The sequence below is a fragment of the Pimephales promelas genome, chromosome 17, assembly GCF_988280905.1.
Source record: "Pimephales promelas chromosome 17, fPimPro1.hap1.1, whole genome shotgun sequence".
Taxonomy (NCBI): domain Eukaryota; kingdom Metazoa; phylum Chordata; class Actinopteri; order Cypriniformes; family Leuciscidae; genus Pimephales; species Pimephales promelas.
This window is the reverse complement of record NC_142785.1, coordinates 1,613,566-1,634,525: the sequence shown is the minus strand read 5'-3', so window position 1 is coordinate 1,634,525 and position 20,960 is coordinate 1,613,566. Positions and strand designations below refer to the sequence as shown.

At 34.8% G+C, this 20,960-nt stretch overlaps 2 protein-coding genes across 2 annotated transcripts in view; one reads left to right on the top strand and one right to left on the bottom strand.

Moving 5' to 3' along the window:
* nt5m (5',3'-nucleotidase, mitochondrial) overlaps nt 1-20,960 on the top strand; it is a 339,382-nt gene that overhangs the window by 236,476 nt on the left and 81,946 nt on the right. The window lies entirely within an intron of this gene.
* lmf1 (lipase maturation factor 1) overlaps nt 2,768-20,960 on the bottom strand; it is a 41,000-nt gene continuing 22,807 nt past the window's right edge. Inside the window, exons 6-11 of the mRNA XM_039653879.2 lie at nt 13,768-13,935; nt 11,764-11,944; nt 10,228-10,381; nt 6,909-7,092; nt 4,894-5,006; nt 2,768-3,686 (exon numbers count right to left, since the gene is read on the bottom strand). Of these exons, the coding sequence (XP_039509813.2) occupies nt 3,512-3,686; nt 4,894-5,006; nt 6,909-7,092; nt 10,228-10,381; nt 11,764-11,944; nt 13,768-13,935 (975 nt within the window). The 3' untranslated portion in view covers nt 2,768-3,511. The remainder of the gene's footprint in view (nt 3,687-4,893; nt 5,007-6,908; nt 7,093-10,227; nt 10,382-11,763; nt 11,945-13,767; nt 13,936-20,960) is intronic.

Sequence of the window (20,960 nt, the reverse complement as noted above, 5' to 3'; positions counted from 1 at the left end):
CCGTAAGACCTTCGTTCATCTTCGGAACACAAATTAAGATATTTAAGATATTAAAATCGCTCCTGCATACAGTCCATAGGCTTCTTGAGGGACTGGCTCTTGCCGTCCCCGAAAAGTCATAAAAGACATCGTTAAAATAGTCCAAGTGACTACAGGGGCTCAATCTTAAGTTTATCAAACGACGAGAACACTTTTGTGCGCAAAAAAACAACAAAAATAACGACTTTATTTCAACTATTCGTTTATTTCTCCCTCTGCGCGAGTCAGCTAACTAGTTTAATAGCGTAAGCTTCTGTTATTGTACGTCACACGCATCACACACACATGACCAGCGTCGACCAATAGTGAGCCTACGTGTGACGTAGCTCTACGCAATCACACTACGTTAACGGACTATAGGCTTATGGAGAAGGAAGTGAATAGTTGAAATAAAGTCGTTATTTTTGTTGTTTTTTTGCGCACAAAAGTGTTCTCGTCGTTTGATAAACTTAAGATTGAGCCCCTGTAGTCACTTGGACTATTTTAACGATGTCTTCAATTACTTTTCGAGGACAGCAAGAGCCAGTCCCTCAAGAAGCCTATGGACTGTATGCAGGAGCGATTTTAATATCCTAAATATCTTAATTTGTGTTCCGAAGATGAACGAAGGTCTTACGGGGTTGGAACAACATGAGGGTGAGTAAATACTGACAGAATTTTCATTTTTGGGTGAACTAACCCTTTTTAACTTCCGTATCAATTACTATACTGACCTACAAGTATTTTCTGAAGTTGTCTCATTTTTCAGACTAAAGCAATAGTACATTATGCTACTATTAATGTGAGAGTAACCAGATAAAAATAACAAGATATTTATGATGCAACAACATCTTGGCTGGAATTTGCTGTAAATTGGACCCGACTTAATGCAGACAGTCAAAAGTCTGTGACTCATGTGTGGAAAATATAACTCACAGAGCCTTACATAATTTTCATATAAAGCCACTAGTGAGTCACATGACTAAAAAAAACCCCTCGATTGTAATAAGAAATATTCCTTAAAAAATCTGCTTCTGTCATAAAGTTGACTCAAAGTCTATCCCACAAAGGGCATTTTCAGCCACACCTGTCACTCGGATCAGTTGCTATAGTTACTGTACGTTGTAATTGATTTCCCGTCAGTCTAAGATATGAAACTTCACCTACAGGTACCAGCATCTCTGTCACTTCCCAGTGTAATTACTGGTCCTGAGCCCTTCACCGCTAATAAAGCACCCGTCCAGTGGATTTAACGGCTCAGCCCACTGGGATAATGAGCAGAAACACACGCTTATTAGTTTAGAGCTCTGTCTGTCTCCATCGCTGGATCATTATCACTCTCTGCGCTTCACACCGATCCAGAAAAGATGCTGTACCTGCTTCAGGAGGATTGTGTTATATTATATAACACTATATATTTAAATAGCAGTTGTTCTTCCATATAGTATCCATTTCCTAATCTAGATCTAGAAAGGATGCAGCGCTCTTCAGGAGAGTTTTGTTATGTCATATGTTATGTCATGTTATGTATTGTCATGTCGTGTCATGTTAAGTCATGTTATGTTATGTCATGTTATATGTTATGTTATGTTATATGTTAAGTCATGTCATGTTATATGTTATATGTAATGTTATATGTTATGTCATGTTATATGTTATGTTATATGTTATATGTAATGTTATATGTCATGTCATGTTATATGTTATGTTATATGTAATGTTATATGTTATGTCATGTTATATGTTGTCATGTTATATGTAATGTTATATGTTATGTCATGTCATGTTATATATTGTCATGTTATATGTTATGTTATGTCATGTCATGTTATATGTTGTGTTATGTCATTATGTCATGTCATGTTACATGTTGTCATGTTATATGTTTATGGCAAGCCGTTTTAGCTTTGATTCATTTCCAGGATATGCATTGTTGATATCAAGAATTACATTATTTGATTACAGTATAAACTGAGGCTGTCACACTCCAGGATCATTATCACTGTCTGTCACTGTCTCGTTATGTTGTGTTATGTTGTATGTTATGTGTTAGGTTATATAATGCTATATTGTGTTATGTAATGTTATATTGTGTGCTATGTTATGTCATGTTATGTGTTACGTTATGTTGTATGTTATGTTGCTATGCATTATGTGTTTGTGTATGTTATGTGTTAGGTTATATAATGCTATATTGTTTAATGCAATGTTATATAGTGTGTAATGTTGTGTGCTATGTTATGTTGTATGTTATGTCATATAATGGCTTGTGTTTCTGATATGTTATGCTACGTTATGTTGTGTTTCATTACGCTGTGTTATGGAAAGTACAATATAATATAGTCTATTATAATTAAAGTTCATATTATAGTATAAATTATTAATGCAATAAAATATCCACACATTTAATCCTGATCCGTATATTCGGACTTTTCTCAGCAAATATTGACACATTATTTTTTAGATTATTTTACACTATTCATTTGTTTACCAATTTGATGTCTTTGAAAAGTGCTGCTCTTTTCTCAGGCACCGATGATGTCTGTCGGCGCACTTTCATTTATGTTTCCACGTATATCGTCTATTTTCGGTCTGTGCGCACTTCTATTTTTACACTCCTCTTTTTAAGTTTGTTTTATCCACTACCTCAAAGCAACACACACATAAAGTGTGTGTATGTATATTCAGTGTGTACTCACTGTACATTGACTCCTTTACACATTTCATAAGCTCTTCCTGAGGTCTCAGCTGGTTTGCATTATTTTATTTAATGTTCAACATTACCATCGCATGTACAATATCATAATAATATCAGTCTCTAATGTGAAGTAATGCTGGAGAAACCAAAATGCAAATCATTACCATGTTCATTCATATTTAATGAGTATACCGCTGGAGGCTGTTAACAAGATGGCTGTAACGAGAGCATCTAAATGCATGGATGGAAATCACAATGGACATTTACAAATTAGAGAACACAACAGCATTTTTAAATCATAAACTGGAATAATTTGCTTTGTGCTGGGAAAAATGGACCAACATCTCAAAAGACTTGATTTTATTAAAGACTACCCCCTAATATGTACATAGTTCTTCTTTATTTGTCAAAAAAAAAACTTTTCTGATGAGTAGATGTACGGCAAACGTGACTGTATTGTATGTATGTTGTGTGCGTATGTTTTTGATATGAAGATATTTGATATATATCTTCTGACTGAAGAGTAATGTTTACCTGAGAAAAAACGTAAAAACATACAAACTGTTCATCTTTGGCACCGTTTTATCAAGCCCAGCACGCTAAAATAAATGCTGGGTTGTTTTAACCCAATTTAGGGTCAAATATGGAGAAACCCAGCCGTTGGGTTACATTTTTTAATTCCATTTTTTAACCCAACGTTTGGGTTTGTCCGCATATTTGACCCAAAATTGGGTTAAAAAAAACAGCATTTCTTTAGAGATGACATACAAAAAAAGTCGTGTGTGTGAAGGCGGTTTACTCAGAGTCCGGTAGAGGCCAGTTCCTGGACTGGAAGTAGTTCCTGAGGCCGTCCAGGCTGACGGGGGGGAAGTAAGGTCCGATACGCTTCCGGATCCACCATTTCCCCTGAGCGGCGCTGATACTGCCCGGACGTGTAAATTTATAGCGAAAATGCTCTCCTCGGACCCACCTGAAATACAAAGTGCCTCAACTTGTGTATTTGCATCTTTTAGCTCATTAAATTCAGAATGAATCAAGAGCACAAACACTCCATCAGAGACTATGACTCGCTTTATAAAATGTGGAATCCTGAGACAATATATATTTTTACACAGGCTTATTTTAATAGCTAATGCGATTTTTTTTAGTCCTGCCTTCTAACATGTTGTGTTTTTATTGTAAACTGTATTTCTTAGGTTTATTTTTAATTATGTTTTACTGTAGCACTTTGAGATTTAGTGTCAAATGTAAAGTGCTTTAAAAATAAAATGTATTATTATTATTATTATCAGTGTTGGGTAAGTTACTCTAAAAAAGTAATTTTTACTAATTACCTCTTCAACAGTGTAATTAGATTACTGGACTAATAACTCCCTCTAAAAAAGTATTTAATTACTTTTAATTACTAATTACTTTCAAAATCCCATATCTCATATCGCTGATGCGATTTTTTAGTCCTGCCTTCTAACATGTGTTTTTATTGTAAACTGTATTTCTTATGTTTATTTTTAATTATGTTTTACTGTAGCACTTTGAGATTTAGTGTCAAATGTAAAGTGCTTTAAAAATAAAATGTATTATTATTATTATTATTATCAATGTTGAGTAAGTTACTCTAAAAAAGTAATTTTTACTAATTACCTCTTCAACAGTGTAATTAGATTACTGGACTGATTACCCTCTCTAAAAAGTATTTCATTACTTTTAATTACTAATTACTTTCAAAATCCCATATCAATCTCAGCCAGCTGAATAATACAAGGATAGACATGAATCTGTTTTAATTCTTTTAAATAAATACTATAAAATTGCATGAATTATCCTTTCTTACTTGTTCAGATGACATTTTAGGGTGAAAATTATTATGTTGGTCATACTTCCAAAAAGTATAATCTGTGATCGCGAATGCCAGTATCCACAGCGGCGGCTGACAGACACACACCTTTCTCAAAACATCGTGTTCATCCACGCTGTGCCACACCGAGGCACAACTCTCGTAAAGTCGATAATTCCATGAATAAGTGCAATTGCAGATTTCGAACAGAGATGGCGACAAAGAGGGAAAACTGCGGACTGCAGCTTTAATAACTATCTTTATATTATTATTATTATTATTTTATATGTACAGTGGCGTATCTAATGCTTAGTGAACTTATACTTCTTGGCTTGAACTTTACCGGGGTTTCTCTCTGTCCTGGAATGGATTGTGCGCCATTAGGGAAAGAATCGTGGAGTCGTTTGCCAACAGTCGACCTGCGATGTGAATCACCCACTCGCTCTGCTCGTACGTCTGGAAGAGAGAAACCAGAGCCGTTCAAACAAACACCCGTCACCGTACAGCATCCAGCATGTGTACAGTAGGAGATGGCCACCATTAGATCAGCAGTTCAAAGGTCGCTTTGGATAAAGGCGTCTGATAAATGACTAAATGAAATAAAGACACGTTCGCTTAACGATCACTGCAGGGAAAAACGCCTGTTTGTAATGCCCACTTAAAAACAGCGACTCAGAAGATTGATGACCTCATTTGTCTGCGCAGCTCAATTCTTATTGGTGTGTGTGTGTCTGTGAGTGAGTGTGTGTTACACGAGAATAATACAAAATCTGAATGCTTTCTATTGACCAGTTCAATTAAATTAAAATAGTAAAATTCATCTTCTGCTGAAGAAATTATTAAAAGAAATTGACAGCAGTGATTTGATTCAAAATGACAAACAACATTCATACATCCACATTAGAAATAACATACAATAAAATAGCAATTTTTTTGGTTTGGAAACCGGCAAACATGAATGCCCTCTTCTCTATATGTATTCATGTTGGTTTCATACAGTACAAACTTTTATACCTTTTTGGAAAACGGTGTTTAATTTGGTGTACCAAGTAAAAAGTACATATCTACACAGTCATATGTGCACAGTTTTTAAATATATATATTTTTTTTTTACAGATATCATGATTTATTCATTCATAAATATTCTTACATTTGTAGGGAGTCGCACCACATGACATTTTACACCCCGAACTAACATTTATAAATCATCAGAAAGAAAGTCTGAATGAATTTTAGAGCAGAAACTACATGTATAGTATGTAGAGTATATATATATAAACTGCATTTTTAATCAATCAATTTCCAGATGCTTAGAAACCCGAGTGCGTTTATTAACCTCCAAAACAACTTATATAATGTAAATAATGTCAAGCATGTAGTTCACACATTTTAATTACCACGATAACCTCTGTGTGTTTATGTTTTCCCCCATCGCTGTTCTGTGTGTCGTGGAACGAGCAGAACTGAAATATTAAACATTTAGAGTTTATGTTTAGCATTTAAAAGGGTTTAAAGAAACATAATATTAAGTAATATTTTCGATATGACTGACACTATCAGATCAGAACTGATTCAGTTGATCTGAATAATAAGTCTGCATTTTCGATTGTGTCATTTTTTGAGTATTTTATTCAAATTAATATTATCTGTATTTTACATTCTTTCTGAAAATGTAATAACAATCAATTTCGACCCACCCGGTGCAATGTTTTAGAAAATAACATATGGTACATCTCCTCTTCCTCTTTAAAGTAGTCATGAAAGTGAAGTTGTGCTGGTCTTTTCTGCTATATTGTGTCGTATAACGAGCGAAAAGCTTCTGGAACAAGAAAAAATGTGGGCGGGGCTTGATTTAGTCTGTGTGGATTGATTGGATGATTGGTTACTATTACTTTTAAAGGGGTCCTATTATACTTTTTCACATTTTTAACTTTCTTTAGTGTTCTTTAATTACAAAGCACAAAGTCCCTCCAGCGAGAGTTCTTCTCTATGTGAGCGTCAGTGTTTATGAACTCCTGAAACGCCTCCATTGTAGTCTGGGAACAAACACGTCACAATATTCCTCATTATAATAATTCATGCGCTGAATAAAGGGGCGGGGCCTGGTTGAGTTCGTTTGTAGTGTGTTAACTGGCGTTGTGGTAATTAGGGGCGGGACATTTCCCAAAAACACACAATCACAACACACTACTCCAGCCGACCAATCAGAGCGCAGTGTGCTTTTCAGGAGGAGGGGCTTAATAGAGACAGGAAGTAAACAGAGCGTTCCTGACAGACTGGGAAGAGAAGAGCCGCAACAATGGAGAATATGAGGAGAATAATCAACATTCAAGCAGGAAAACAACATTAGAATTGAACCTGTAACGCAGCGAACCACATGAGCCAGTCCAGTCGGTAGTGATACGGTGAGATGAGGCACGGTCTTCGATCCAGAGCTCCAGGTTTGCACAGGAACTCGTACTCTTCCCAGATCACGTCCTCTCCGGTGTGGTTTACGCTCATCGTTCCCTGAAACACCACCTCCGTTCGCTCCTTCGTGATGCTGAGAGAGAGAGAGAGAGAGAGAGAGAGAGAGTTACTGACACAGATTCAGTTCAATCAGAGATCTCCACTTCAACAAACTCACTAACTACAAAACTATACAGCCATGACTGAAGTAGAGCAGATAAAGATCACACTAGGAGAGGGACAGACCTCAGCACTGGCTGCCAGATACGTGTGTGTGTGTGTGTGTGTGTGTGTGTGTGTGTGTGTGTGTGTGCCACAGCCTGAGACACAGCAGGTGAATGTGTGTGTAATGTGTGTGTTTGACCTCAATGTGTTTCCCTACTGTCCACCACAGTGACCCTCAGTATATATAGTGTATATATATATATATACACACACACATACTGTATAAATATATATATATATATATATGAAGACTTCAGATGCAAAAGCCTCTAAGTGCCATCTGAAATTTTCTTTTAAAATTAGAATTTTTATCAAGCTCCAAAATTTAATTTCAATAATTTCACTTTAATGACAATTAATAGGTAATTGTCATTGCCATTAAAGTGTAATAACTGGATATAAACATACGAGCTTGATAAAAATTATCATTATAGAAGAAAATTTTTGATGGCACTTAGAGGCTTTTGCATCTGAAGTCTTCATATAGTCTTCATAACATATATATATATATATATATATATATATATATATATATATATATATATATATATATATATATATATGTTAAAACACTGTGGTATCAACTGTTCACAGATATTCTAATTTGTTACACTGTTAATTTGTACAATTAATTTAATTTGTACATTTAAATTTAACGTTTATATGTTGTAAGTTATAATTTATATGTTATAAATTATAATGTTATGTTTATTATTTTGATGTCTTTATAATTATTCTATAATTTCCGAGCTTTGGCAATATTGTAAATATGTACAGTCATGCCAATGAAGCAATTCTGAATTGAATTGAGGGTTAGAAGTGCAACAGCTCTGCCATCTGCTGGTTACTGATGAGGTTTATATTAAAGGAGTAGTTCACTTTTCAAAAAACTTTAGCTGATAATTTACTCACCCCCATGTCATCCAAGATGTCCACGTCTTTCTTTCTTCAGTCGAAACAAAATTAAGGTTTTTGATGAAAACATTCTAGGATTTTCTCCATATAATGGACTTCAATGGGGTCCAAACGGTTCAAGGTCCCAAAGAGAGTTTCAGTGCAAACTACAAACTGTTCAAAGGGCTTTAAACGACACCAGACGATGAATAAGGGTCTTATCAAGCGAAACAATCGCTCATTTAATAAATAAATAACAAAGTTTAAGTTTTATAAGCTCAAATGCTCGCCTTGCTCTGTTCTGTGATGCGCGTTCGTGACTCTCCTGTTCATCAAAATGAACGAATCTTTTTCCGAGTCATTTGGTTCATTCAACGAACAAAACGATACAAAAAGATTTGTTCATTTTGATGAACGAGTTCGAACAGGAGAGTCACGAACGCGCATCACAGAACAGAGCAAGGCGAGCATTTGAGCTTATAAAACTTAAAACTTTGTTATTTATTTATTAAATGAGCGATCGTTTCGCTTGAGCTTCCTAGTTCCTGCGGTGAGAACGCGCCAAAATCCGGTTACTTCCGCCAATTTAAGAAAACATGCTGAGTTACCCATACCGTATTTTCCGGACTATAAGTCGCATTTTTTTCATAGTTTGGCTGGTCCTGCGACTTATACTCCGGTGCAACTTATATATCAAAATGAATTTAGACTCAGATGAACCAAGAGAAAGCATTAGCGCTGCTTATGTTAATTCATCCTCCCGGGTGTTCCTTATGCTATCGTGGAGCTGAATAACCGTTAATGTGTTACGGTAACACACCGGAAACCTATTGCGCCTGTTGTTCTGTGTATTGTAGTTGAGTAACTTGCTTTTCCAGATTAAATGTCTGTTCTTGGATTTTGTGAAATAAATTTCTAAATAAATGCGACTTATATGTGTTTTTTTCCTCTTTATGATGCATTTTTTGACTGATCACTCCGGAGTGACTAATAGTGTAGAAAATACAGCACTCGTTTCTCTGAAACACACGTCTACAGCCAGTTATTTTACTTTAAATTGCGTGTTCAGTGTGGGAATGTGTGTTGTTGTTTTGCTCTATGTGACTCCGCCCTCTGCCAGTTCATCCAATAGTATTTCGACACCCGTGATGCCAGTTTGCAGGAAACGCAAAACAAACTGGCTCAGAGATCGCAGATTCTACCCAACGGTATCCATCTAAACACTCCGTGACGATCGTTTTATCATTTTTGTAGTATAAAACACCATAAAACCGACGAGAGTTTCAAATCTTCCAATGTTTCTCTATGGCGCTGAAACCTAAAGATTTAATTTATTTATATAGCGCTTTTCACAATACAGAAAGTAGTACAACACAGATCAATAATATGTGTAAAGATGTCCGAGTTACCCGAGCAACTGATACTACACTGCCATTGGCTGATCTGCGTTCGAGGGGAGGGGCTTACTGATAGGTCAAAAAACCATCTCCGCTATTTTGAATTTGAACTGCAGTACCGGTTTCGACCACTAGCTGTCGATATTACAGACTGCACCTTTAAAGGGTACCTATTATGGATTTTTGAAAATTGGCCTTCATGTAGTGTTTAACATAGATCTAAGTGAACGAAAACATCCTGCAAAGTTTTAAACATGAAAGTTCATCGTATACAAAGTTATTGTCTCTCAAAAGTAAGAGTCGACTCTGAGTCGCTGATATGAATCGTTCGAAGAACGATGCTTTTCCTTTGTCTAGTTGACGTCAACTTGACAAGTTATTTGAATAAGAATACCCATTTAAGGTAATAGGCGTTCCGTTTTCGACAATCTCTGCACAGAGAATACCAATCACAACTGACTAGGTCATCTGACCAATCACCGCAGATTAGCGTCACGCAAAGGCGGGTTTTGGAAAAAGGACTCACTAAACGATTTATATGGGAGTCGGTGAGCAAATCAGGTACAAATAAATGCATATTATAAGACAACAAAAGTGTTTTTTGTCATTGCATCCTCGTAAAACTGTTGTTGGGGACTCCCAGAACAATATCAGGAACATTTTAAATGCCATAATAGGTGCCCTTTAAGCTCAGGCAGACACGGATGCGGTACCTGCCGAAGGCTCCGTACGTGTTGACGATCCTCAGCGGGTCAAACGAGGTGTTCATCACCTGTCTGGAGCTCAGCAGGTTCATCACCACCGGGACACTCAGATACGCTATCAGGAGACCCACAGACACGTTCAGCACACGTCTGATCAACACACCTGAGACGAGAGAGAGAGAGAGTTCAATTGATCAAAAGTGGCAGTAAAGACATTTATATTGTTACAAAATATTCTGTTTCAAATTAATGCTGTTCTTTTGAGCTTTCTATTCATCAAAGAATCCTGGAAAATAAAATGTATCAGTTTCTACAGAAATATGAAGCAGCACGACGTGATTTTTTCTCATTCTATATATTTCATTATGTTCAATTCACTGTTTTGAGTAATAAAAGATGATACAATAATGTGCATAAACTATTTAGTCTATACCACCCATCTCTATACACCAGCTCTTCAACAGACATGAATACTGTTCAATAATTGCATATTCAATTGACCAAAAGTGAGAGTAAAGACATTTGTAATGCAGATAAATGTTTCTATTCATTAAAGAATCATGAAAAATAAAACGCATCGCAGTTTCAACATTGATAATAATTATAAATGTTTCTTAATCATCAGATCATCATATTAGAGTGATTTGTGAAGGATCATGTGACACTGAAGACTGGAGTAATGATGCTTTGATCACAGGATATAAATTACACTTTACTGTATATTCACATAGAAAACTGATGATTTACATTATAAAAATATTTCTAAATTTTGACTGTATTTTTTCATGTTTTATAGTCAGTTTTTTTTTGTTTTTTTACAATTTTGCTAATCCTGGTATTTATTGCATTCGTCTTGATTGTACAGCAGTTTGGTACAATATTTGTTGTTTTTAATTGTGCTTAAACTTTATTGCTTATTAGTGGAGCATCAAGCTTATATTAAACTCAATAGAAACAAAAAAAGATGATGCAGAGAAGATCCCACAAAACTACAGGCGGTTGACGGCTTATTTATTATTATTATAAAAAAAACTGGTTATACTTTATTTTAAGGAGACGTAGTACTCAAATAAGTACTGAGTAATAATAATTAACTACATTTACTTACTATAGAGTTAGGGTTAGTTGTAATTATGCATCATTTCCTGTCATTACTACGTCACCTTAAAATAAAGTCTTTGCCAAACACTGTGAAGTAGGGCTGTCAAACGATTAATCGCGTCCAAAATAAAAGTTTGTGCTTACATAATATATGTGGGTGCACTGTGTATAATTATTATATATATATATAAATACACACACACATGATGCTTGTATATATTTAAGAAATATTTTCAGGTATAAACTGTATATATATTTATATTATGTATATAAATAATATTTTTTTCTTAAATATATACATGCATGTGTGATTATTTATATATATAAAATAATTATACACAGTGCACCCACATATATTATGTAAACACAAACTTTTATTTTGGATGCGATTAATAGCGATTAATCGTTTGACAAGTCTTTGTATGTGTGCGAGTAAAATCCGACCTCTGGTGGCCGGCGGCCCGTGACCCGCAGCTTCTTCGCTCTGAATCTTCAGTAAAGTCTTTCTGGCTCCTCCAGAACGGCGGAAGAGAAAAGCCAAAGCAGCGTCATCGAAACAGGCCAGACTGGGAACTATAGTCAGCCAGTTCAGGAAACTCAGATTCCCACTTATGATCAGAACAACCTGTTATTAAAGAGACGTGGAAATTAGGAGTGTGACGATACCGACACGATTCGATACACATCACGATACAGCACTCCAAGACATATGATAAAAGCTGAACAAAAAATGTTGATTAAAATGCTAATTTGATATTGTGTGTGTGTGTAAATGAAAAGGTTTGGACTTGTCTCTGAAACCCAAAGCACAGGACAATAGAGACAATATTCATAATTCTGAAACTGAAAATACAGAATTATTTTATGCTTGCACTCTTTCACTGACTAGATATATTTAACCCTCTGATGGTCTTCCTTAATGAGTCACGTCCTGGGCCTTCCCGGTCAGAAGTGAGTAAAAATGAAACTTCTTCAATCCCAGTAAAACCAATGCAATTTATTTTTGTTCTATAATATTTATTCTTTTTGATTTAGTATTTTGAGACAATTTTATTGATTTTATTAATATTTATGCTATATTTATGGTCTATTTTTTCAATGGAAATATGTATGTATATTTTTCTATGTATATATTATTTTTTTTAATAAAAATATTAATGCTGTATTTTTGTTCAATATAGAGTCTAGGCCTTCAGAAAAAAAATATTTTTCGAACAAAATTAGCACCATCTGGTTACAGTACAGAGAAAAAGCGTAGAATCATGGTGTGACCACTAGATGGCATGTACAGCTCTCTATGTAGAGGCATTTGAATTCCCCAGATGTTTATGAACACATTTTTTTTTTTTTTTTTGGTGGATTTGAATATATAATTGAAACAATCTCAAAACTATTTCTTATTAAAAAATGTGTAAAAAAAAAAAAATTTAAATGTGAATTTTTGTGTTTTTGTCAATTTCCCATTCATTTCCTATGGGGGTCATTTTTGACCAAAGACCAAAATCGTGGCTAATTTTTTTACGAGCACTTAGCATGCTCGGATCATGAACTCAATTTTTTTGTGTGTTCACATGCCTAATGCCAGAAATGTCACCAGGTTTCGTAAAATTCAGATGAAGATGTGATTTTTAAAAATTCAAAACAGATTTTTTGTAGTCTGAATTTATTGGTCTATATGTGTATAAAAGTGTGTTTGTATGTGTGTGTGTGTGGGTGGGTGTACATTTTTTGCACTCTTGATGCTGTAGAGTATCACCCCTTTATTACGGTAGACTTCTTTTATTAATTGTGGCCGATTTGTAGATTGTACAACCAAAAATTCAGAGAATTTTTGTTTTTTTGTAAATTTCCCATTCATTTCCTATGGGTCGGTCATTTCTGTGACTATTTTTTTACGACCACTTAGCATGCTCGGATCATGACTTCAATTTTTTTGTGTGTTCACATACCTAATGCCAGAAATGTCACCAAGTTTCGTAACATTCAGATGAAGCTGTGATTTTTAATAATTCAAAACAGAAAATTATTCGGTCAGAAGTGACCGAGGACCATCAGAGGGTTAAAATAATGTCGGCAACTTATTACTGGTAACATCAGACATTTGGCATTATCAGGACCCACAAATATTCATCATTACACATTATATTCAACATTATATGCAGCAGTTTAATGTAGTACTGACACGAATCAACTTGAATTTTTTCGTGCACAGTAATTTCCATTTTGAGTGAACTATACACGATACATATTGATGCATTTTTGTATTGCGATATATTGTGACACAGCCCTGATGAATGAATGAAAACAGGCCCTTTAGGTGGAGCTCCTCTAGTCAGTGAGCCAGTGATGCCACTAGATGGCGACAAAGTTGTGATGAACTCCCTTCCAGAGGAGCAAACTGCTCTGAAATCATCTGGGAAATATGAAATATTGAAATATGAAACCGGCCTGGAAGAGGATCTGCAGGACGCCGTTGACCAGACACATCCGGCGGCCCATGAAGGTGAAGAAGGGCACGACGAGCTCGATGAAGTGATTGCTGAGAGTCTCGAAGCGATGGATCCACCAGGGCGAATGATGCATGTAATAGGACACGGGGTTCGGGACCGGCTGCGTCTGACAGAGAGAGAGAGAGAGAGAGAGAGAGAGAGATTATATATGATGGCGAGTTTACAGTAGTCAGGATCCCTACAGGGAACATCATTTGGCTGCAGAAAAGTCTTGCAACATCATGCAATACATCAGTTATACCCATTAAAAATATATATAAATATATATATATATACATATACATTATAAAAAAAAAATATATAAATATATATATATATATATATACATATACATTATAAAAAAAAAAAATATATATATATATAATATAATAATAACACATAGAGCCCGACCGATAAAGGATTTTGAAGGCCGATAACGGTACAAATATTTTTGGGTTTTAAAATCCGATATTCCGATATATCGGCCAATATATATATATTTTTTATTAAATATTGTTGAATTTCACACACGTGTAAAAGGAAAGCTAACTTTTCTGCACAAGATACGTTTGATACTTTTTCTCTATGTCTAAATGTTCACTCCTCGCAAGTCTAACTTACATTTTACAATGCAGGTACTGTAACTAGAGATATGCTAGTTATAAATACAGTAATCATTACTTTATTTAGGCAGAAAAAGTTCATTTCCAAGCTCATTAATGTTAACGTTAACGGTCTTCCACTGATGATAGTGGCATTAGCTAGCTTTGTGCTTAGCTAGTCTATGAATTTAGCAATAGATAACATCATACTGCAAACTGTAAAACATACATTTTCAATATAACAGGCCAAGGAGAGATGATTAAAGCGAGTTTTGTCCGTTTTTATTTTATTTTTTAAATATTCATTTATCACCATTATAACTGCCGATACCGATATTATGGAAAATGCCTAATATCGGCTGATATATCGGTCAGGCTCTAATAACACAACATAATAAATACACAATAAATATTTTCAGATGAATTATATATATATATACACAGTAGTGGTGTAACGATTACCAAAATTCACGGTTCGGTTCGGTTCGATACAGTGGTGTGACATTAGGTACGTTTTCGAAACAGCAAAAAACATAGAAATGCCAGAAAAAAATTTCCTTGATTTTTAAAAATAATAATAATAATAATAATAATAATTACGAAAAAATAAAACACTTTTTCCTTCATCTTTAAACTTTTAGTTTTATAAATGGGGGTAATCTTTGAAGGTTGAACAAATAATGTTTTGGTCATCATCACATTAAAAATAACATTTAAATATGACAATATTTGAGTTTTGAAGTGCTGGAAAAAGATGTGTGTGACGTACTTGAAAAACATAATTCAGTGTTACTACAGTAAACCCATGCTGAGCGTCGCTGATCTGTGGACTGGTTCATTCATGGCACAATGTTTCTCCCGGTTTGCACGTCTGCGCTGTTTGATCCGTTAATAACGGAGAAATCTCTATGAAAAACAACAGAATCCCCTAAAACTTTATACTACATCCCATACTACTGCGATTAATATAATGATAATGATGATGATAATGATAATAAACGGTGATTTGGATGGGACTGCAGTGCATTAATGTCCTCTTGAGCCAGAGGAACGGTGACGTCTGACTGCGGATAACTCTTCCGCTCAAACCGATCCACTTTAAAGGGTTTTTTGAGTGTTGCTTAAAACAGCCGTGGTGTTTGAGCTCAAACCCGAGGTTTATTTGAAAGCTTTTCTGGCAGTGAATGAGGAGGAGTTTGAGTTAATGGAGCTCGCGTCTGACGGAGGCATCTGACACTAATAACACACTCACAGGTGGCAGAACATGAGCTGTGTGTGAGTGTGTGTGTGTGTGTGTGTAAGTATGGCAAGCCGTTTTAGCTTTTATTCATTTCCAGGATATGAATTCCTGATATCAACAATTACATTCTTGATATCAACAATTGTATTTTCACTAGTGAAACGTCCCCATAGGCTGCCATTCAAAACCAATTTTTTATATCAAGAATTCAATTGTTACTAGTTGAAATGTCTATTCTTGATATCCACAATTGAATTACTAGTAACAATGTTAATTTTTGATATCAATATTTCAATTTTTACTAGTGACAATTTTAATTTCTGATATCATGAATGTGATTGTTACTAGTAAGAAAGTCATTTTAGATATCTGAAATATTATTGATATCAGAAATACATTTTCAGATATCAAAACTAGTAACAAATATTTACTAGTAACAATTGAATTGTTGATTTCAAGAATAGACATTTCAACTAGTGACAATTTAATTATTGATATCAGGAATTCACATTTTACTAGTAACAATGTAATATCAAAAATTATGAATTTCTACTAGTAAGAAATCAATTCTTGATATCAACAATTTATTTTGAATGGCAGCCTATGGTGACATTTCACTAGTGAAAATACAAATATCAGCAATTAAATTGTTGATATCAACAATTCAATTGTTGATATCAAGAATTACATTTTTGATATGAATAATTCAATTGTTGATATCAAAAAATGTAATTGTTGATATCAATAATTCATATCCTGGAAATGAATAAAAGCTAAAACGGCTTGCCATATGAGTGTGTGTATTAACAATGTTTAAAGCAGATTACTAAATTACATTCCTTCCTGAAATAAAATAATCAAATATGAACTGAAATTCTCATTTTATTTTTACCTCTGGTTTAAAGTTGAGCTTCATTCATACACACTGCAAAAAAAGATTTTCTACCTCAGTGTGTTTGTCTTGTGGCCAGTACAAATATCTGAACAAGACAAAATATCTGCCAATAGGGAAAGAAAATGAAAACTCAATTCGAAGGGAAAACACATGTATTTTTCTGACCCCAGTGGCAGATGTTTTTTTCTTGTTTTCAGCAAAAACCCACTTAATTTCGATTATATTTGTTCAGAACAGCTCAAATAAATATCTTAATATGAGAAAATATATTTTTTTTTTAGCAGAAGAGCATGAAGCTCGCGACACCAAGCTCACGGGTTCGATTCCCAGCGAACGCATGAACTGATAAAACGCCTTTCTTCAATGCAATGACAGTTGCTCCGGATAAAAGCATCTAGCAAAATGCATAAATGTATTCAGTATGTGATGAAAAAACTCATATTCGAGCTGGACTTGAAAAACGGGTTCCTGGAAAGACTTTGTGATTTACTTTGAAAAACACTGAAGTTTAGGCAATTTAAACATATTATATTAAACATATTACTATTCCACTTCCAAGGTATCTGCTGGATCGTGCATAAACAAGGATTTGAGCTAATAAAACATAACTATGCAAGGTCTTATACCTGTTAAAGCTCCTATGAGAATAAAAAACCTGAGCCCAGCATAGCAAAAAATAATAATAATAATGAACTGGGGACTCCCTTATGGGATTAATACAATATAATTCGTCATCACTTCCTGTGAGCTTGCCAAACTGAAAAACAGAAGTGAGATGGGAAAAACTGGGGTTCTGCCCAGTCGCTGTAATATAGCATTCAGAAATTAAAAACTCGAGAAACGGAGAGACCCGAGAAACGTATGAATCTATACGTCTGAAAGTGACCAAAACACACAACGCTTGTGTGAAAACACGCTCAACTAGAGTTTACGTGACAAGTTATGATTGAAAAACCAGTTGTGTTTCTAATTGGGAACCAGCCTGGTTTCATACGGACATAAATCCTCCGGCTTATTACAATGTTCAGTTGTAGCCCTAAAACAGGAGCGCAAATTAGTTCCATACACCGTTAACTCAGCCGTTAAATTCCTGTGTGTGTTTGAGACATTAGCATTTCTGGACTTTCTTTAAGCCGAAACGCCACCGCAAACACATGAATGTGTCCCATTACACATATAAATACTCCATGCATAAAAAGTAACGTAAAAGTGTATATATAATCTCATTATGTAAAGCACAATGTTCTAAAAAGAATGATAAATACACTAAAACTAATCAAAAGCAAAACACAAAGACAATAACAAAGGACTTCTAGAGATACCAGTTCTTACAATCCAGCTTTTAATGTTGTTTATGTAGATTTTTAATACGCTTAAACCGTGTGTAAATTCAAAAGTCGAGTATTTTCTGCTTAAAACTGCAGTGAACGACCTTGTAACCAATCACAAACCACCTTATAACCAATCAGATCAGCGTGTGATCGTCGACCAGTGGATCTCTGAGCTAAGTGAGTGGAGGTGGGGCTCATTTGCATATTCATAGAACCGCGCATACTAAATGAGGAAAGGGTTTCGAGTTACGTTCAAGATATTTTAAGACATGAAGACATTTTTTTGAAGGACGACACGCCTTAATATGTCGTTTTGGTGATCAAAGATGAGTTTTAGGGGATAAAGTGATTGTCTACAGAGAGACTTTAAGCCAGTGTAAAGATATTAAACAGGAGTTATATGTTGGCATTTTGGACCATTTGTAATCTAGATATGGAAGAACACTTTATTCCCAAATCAGGGTTCCTACAGGTTTCTTCAAGTTAAATTCAAGTCTTTTTAAGACCATTTATATAAAAAATTAATACCAATTTCTCATCCCTACCAGCAAAGAAAAACAAAATCCTTCAACCTTGTTCATTAATTTTTCAAATGTGGAATGGGTAAAAGATGATAAGTCAAGCAGGTAAAATAATGTTAATGTTAAGTTGTGTTTTAACATTAGCTAAACACACACAGGACATCAGTTCTGACTGGATCGCTTCCCAGATCGACACTATCTAACATTTTCATCTAGGTTTTTTTTTTTCGTTGACGAAAATGTCAATAGATTTTCGTCATCGTTTTTGTCATTCAAAACTAGCGTCTCGTTTTCGTCAGTGAAAAAATGTCGTTGAAGAAAGGTTTATCATTATTTTCGTCAATGAAATTAACACTGGCATACAGCACAATTTTTAAGACCCAGATATCAAAATTCAAGACTTTTTAAAGACTTTTTAAGGTATTATTTCCAAATTCATAAATTCAATGCTTTTAAGGCTTTTTAAGACCCTGTAGGAACCCTGCAAATACAGGGAGCTACAATAGTCTAGAATAAAAGGTTCTATATAGAACCTTAAAAGGTTCTATCAGCGCTATGTATTCGGAACCCCTAAAAGGTTCTAAACACTCTTAAAAAAAGGGTTCCTCTGGGTTCTATATAGAATCCTGGGGTTCCGCACTTGGCCAATAGAACCTTTTACCAAAAAAAAAATGGTTCTATATAACCATTTTGGAGTTCCATATATGAAGTGGGGGATGGAACCATTTCTGGTTCTAAATAGAACCATTTCTTAGATATAAAAGACATAAGAAATAGAAGCATGAATCGCATTTTTTTTTAAGTAGCCAGCCACCACCAGCGTTTTTTGATCATTTTTTTGATCATTTTTACACAAAATTCATTATTTAAAATTTTAAATGTCAACATTCTGTTGTATAAATATATACGGAAGAGGATTAGGGCCAAGCAAAAATAAAAAAATAAAACCATCTTGAGATTAAAGTCATTATAATGCAAGTTTAAACTCATTAAAAATCGAGAATAAAGTCAAATTTCGGGGAAAAAACTCGTTAAATTTCAAGAAAAAAGTCCAAATACAATCTTGAGAATAAACTCATTAAATATCGAAAATAAAGTCGTTGTGTTTCGAGAAAAAACTCGTTAAATTTCGAGAAAAAAAGTCGAAATACAATCTAAGTCTTGACTAGTGATCCATCTTGGCCACGTCCTCTATCAGTAGGCTATGAAATGAACACTGATCGAATGCGTTATTCTCTACATTTCATTTAGACTTTTTTTCTCGAAACACAACGCCTTTATTCTCGATATTTAATGAGTTTATTCTCAAGATTGTATTTTGACTGTTTTTCTCGAAATTTAACGAGTTTAATCTCGCATTATAATGACTTTAATCTCGAGATGGTTTTATTTTTTTATTATAGCTTGGCCCTAATCCTCTTCTGTAAATATCTGAACAAAAAAAATCTGTGCTAGCATTTTATTCATGCTATTTTTTTGTCAACACTTTATTTTTGGTAAGTTTCATTAAAAAAAGCTACATTTTGAGCAAAACACTGAGAAAATTGTGTTTCTGTCAAAGACTACAGTACGTTTGGATGGGATTGAGAATGAGGACCAAAACGCAGATGTGTTCATCAACACCTCAAAACTTCATAGTCCGATCACTCGTCCTGGGTCGACAGTTCATTCAGGAACGTTACGCAGTTTTGATGTTGATGATCGCATTATTTTACATATGCATATGATTACATATAATATCACTTGTTTCTGCATCTTCTTCGCATGTGCTTTGATCAGGAGATTCATTAATCTTTCAGAAGATGTGTCACAGCGCCGCCTACTGTGGAAAAAGTGCAAACCCAGAAAATTTGTGTTTGGTGGAGAAAGAGTTAATACTAACTCTCTTAGTTGGTAAAAACTCAATTTGACAACTAAACTAATTTGCTTATCAAATTAAGTTCACTATCAAATAAGACACTCAAGAAGATTTTAAAGAGACATTTTTTGGGAGCGAAACGCAATGATCTCTGTTTTACTCTCTTTTAGATTTAAAAACATAACGACATCCAGACCTCGACATCGTACAGACGGACACCAAGAGAGTCTCAGCCTGTTTTGTGCTTCAGGGGGAAAGCAAGTTGTGTATCGTCTGCAATGATAATACAAGCCATGCTTTTTTAAAAGTAGAGCCTAATGGAAGCATTGAGAGAGAAAACAATGCAAGTATATAGAGAGAAAATATAGAGCCTTGGGGTCCCACACCCCACACCATACATGTGTATCTAGATAATAAATGACCAGTAATGGAATAATATACGTCACATGATTCAGGCTGATAGTGGTTTTATTGTTTCAACTGACCTTCAAAACAGACACACACACACACACGTATGTATACGCACACACACTTACTCAGTCACTCACACACACGCATACACACACACACACACACTCACTCACTCACCCACTCACTCAGTCACTCACACACACACACACACACACACACACACACACTCACTCACTCACCCACTCACTCAGTCACTCACACACTCACTCACCCACACACACACACTCACTAACA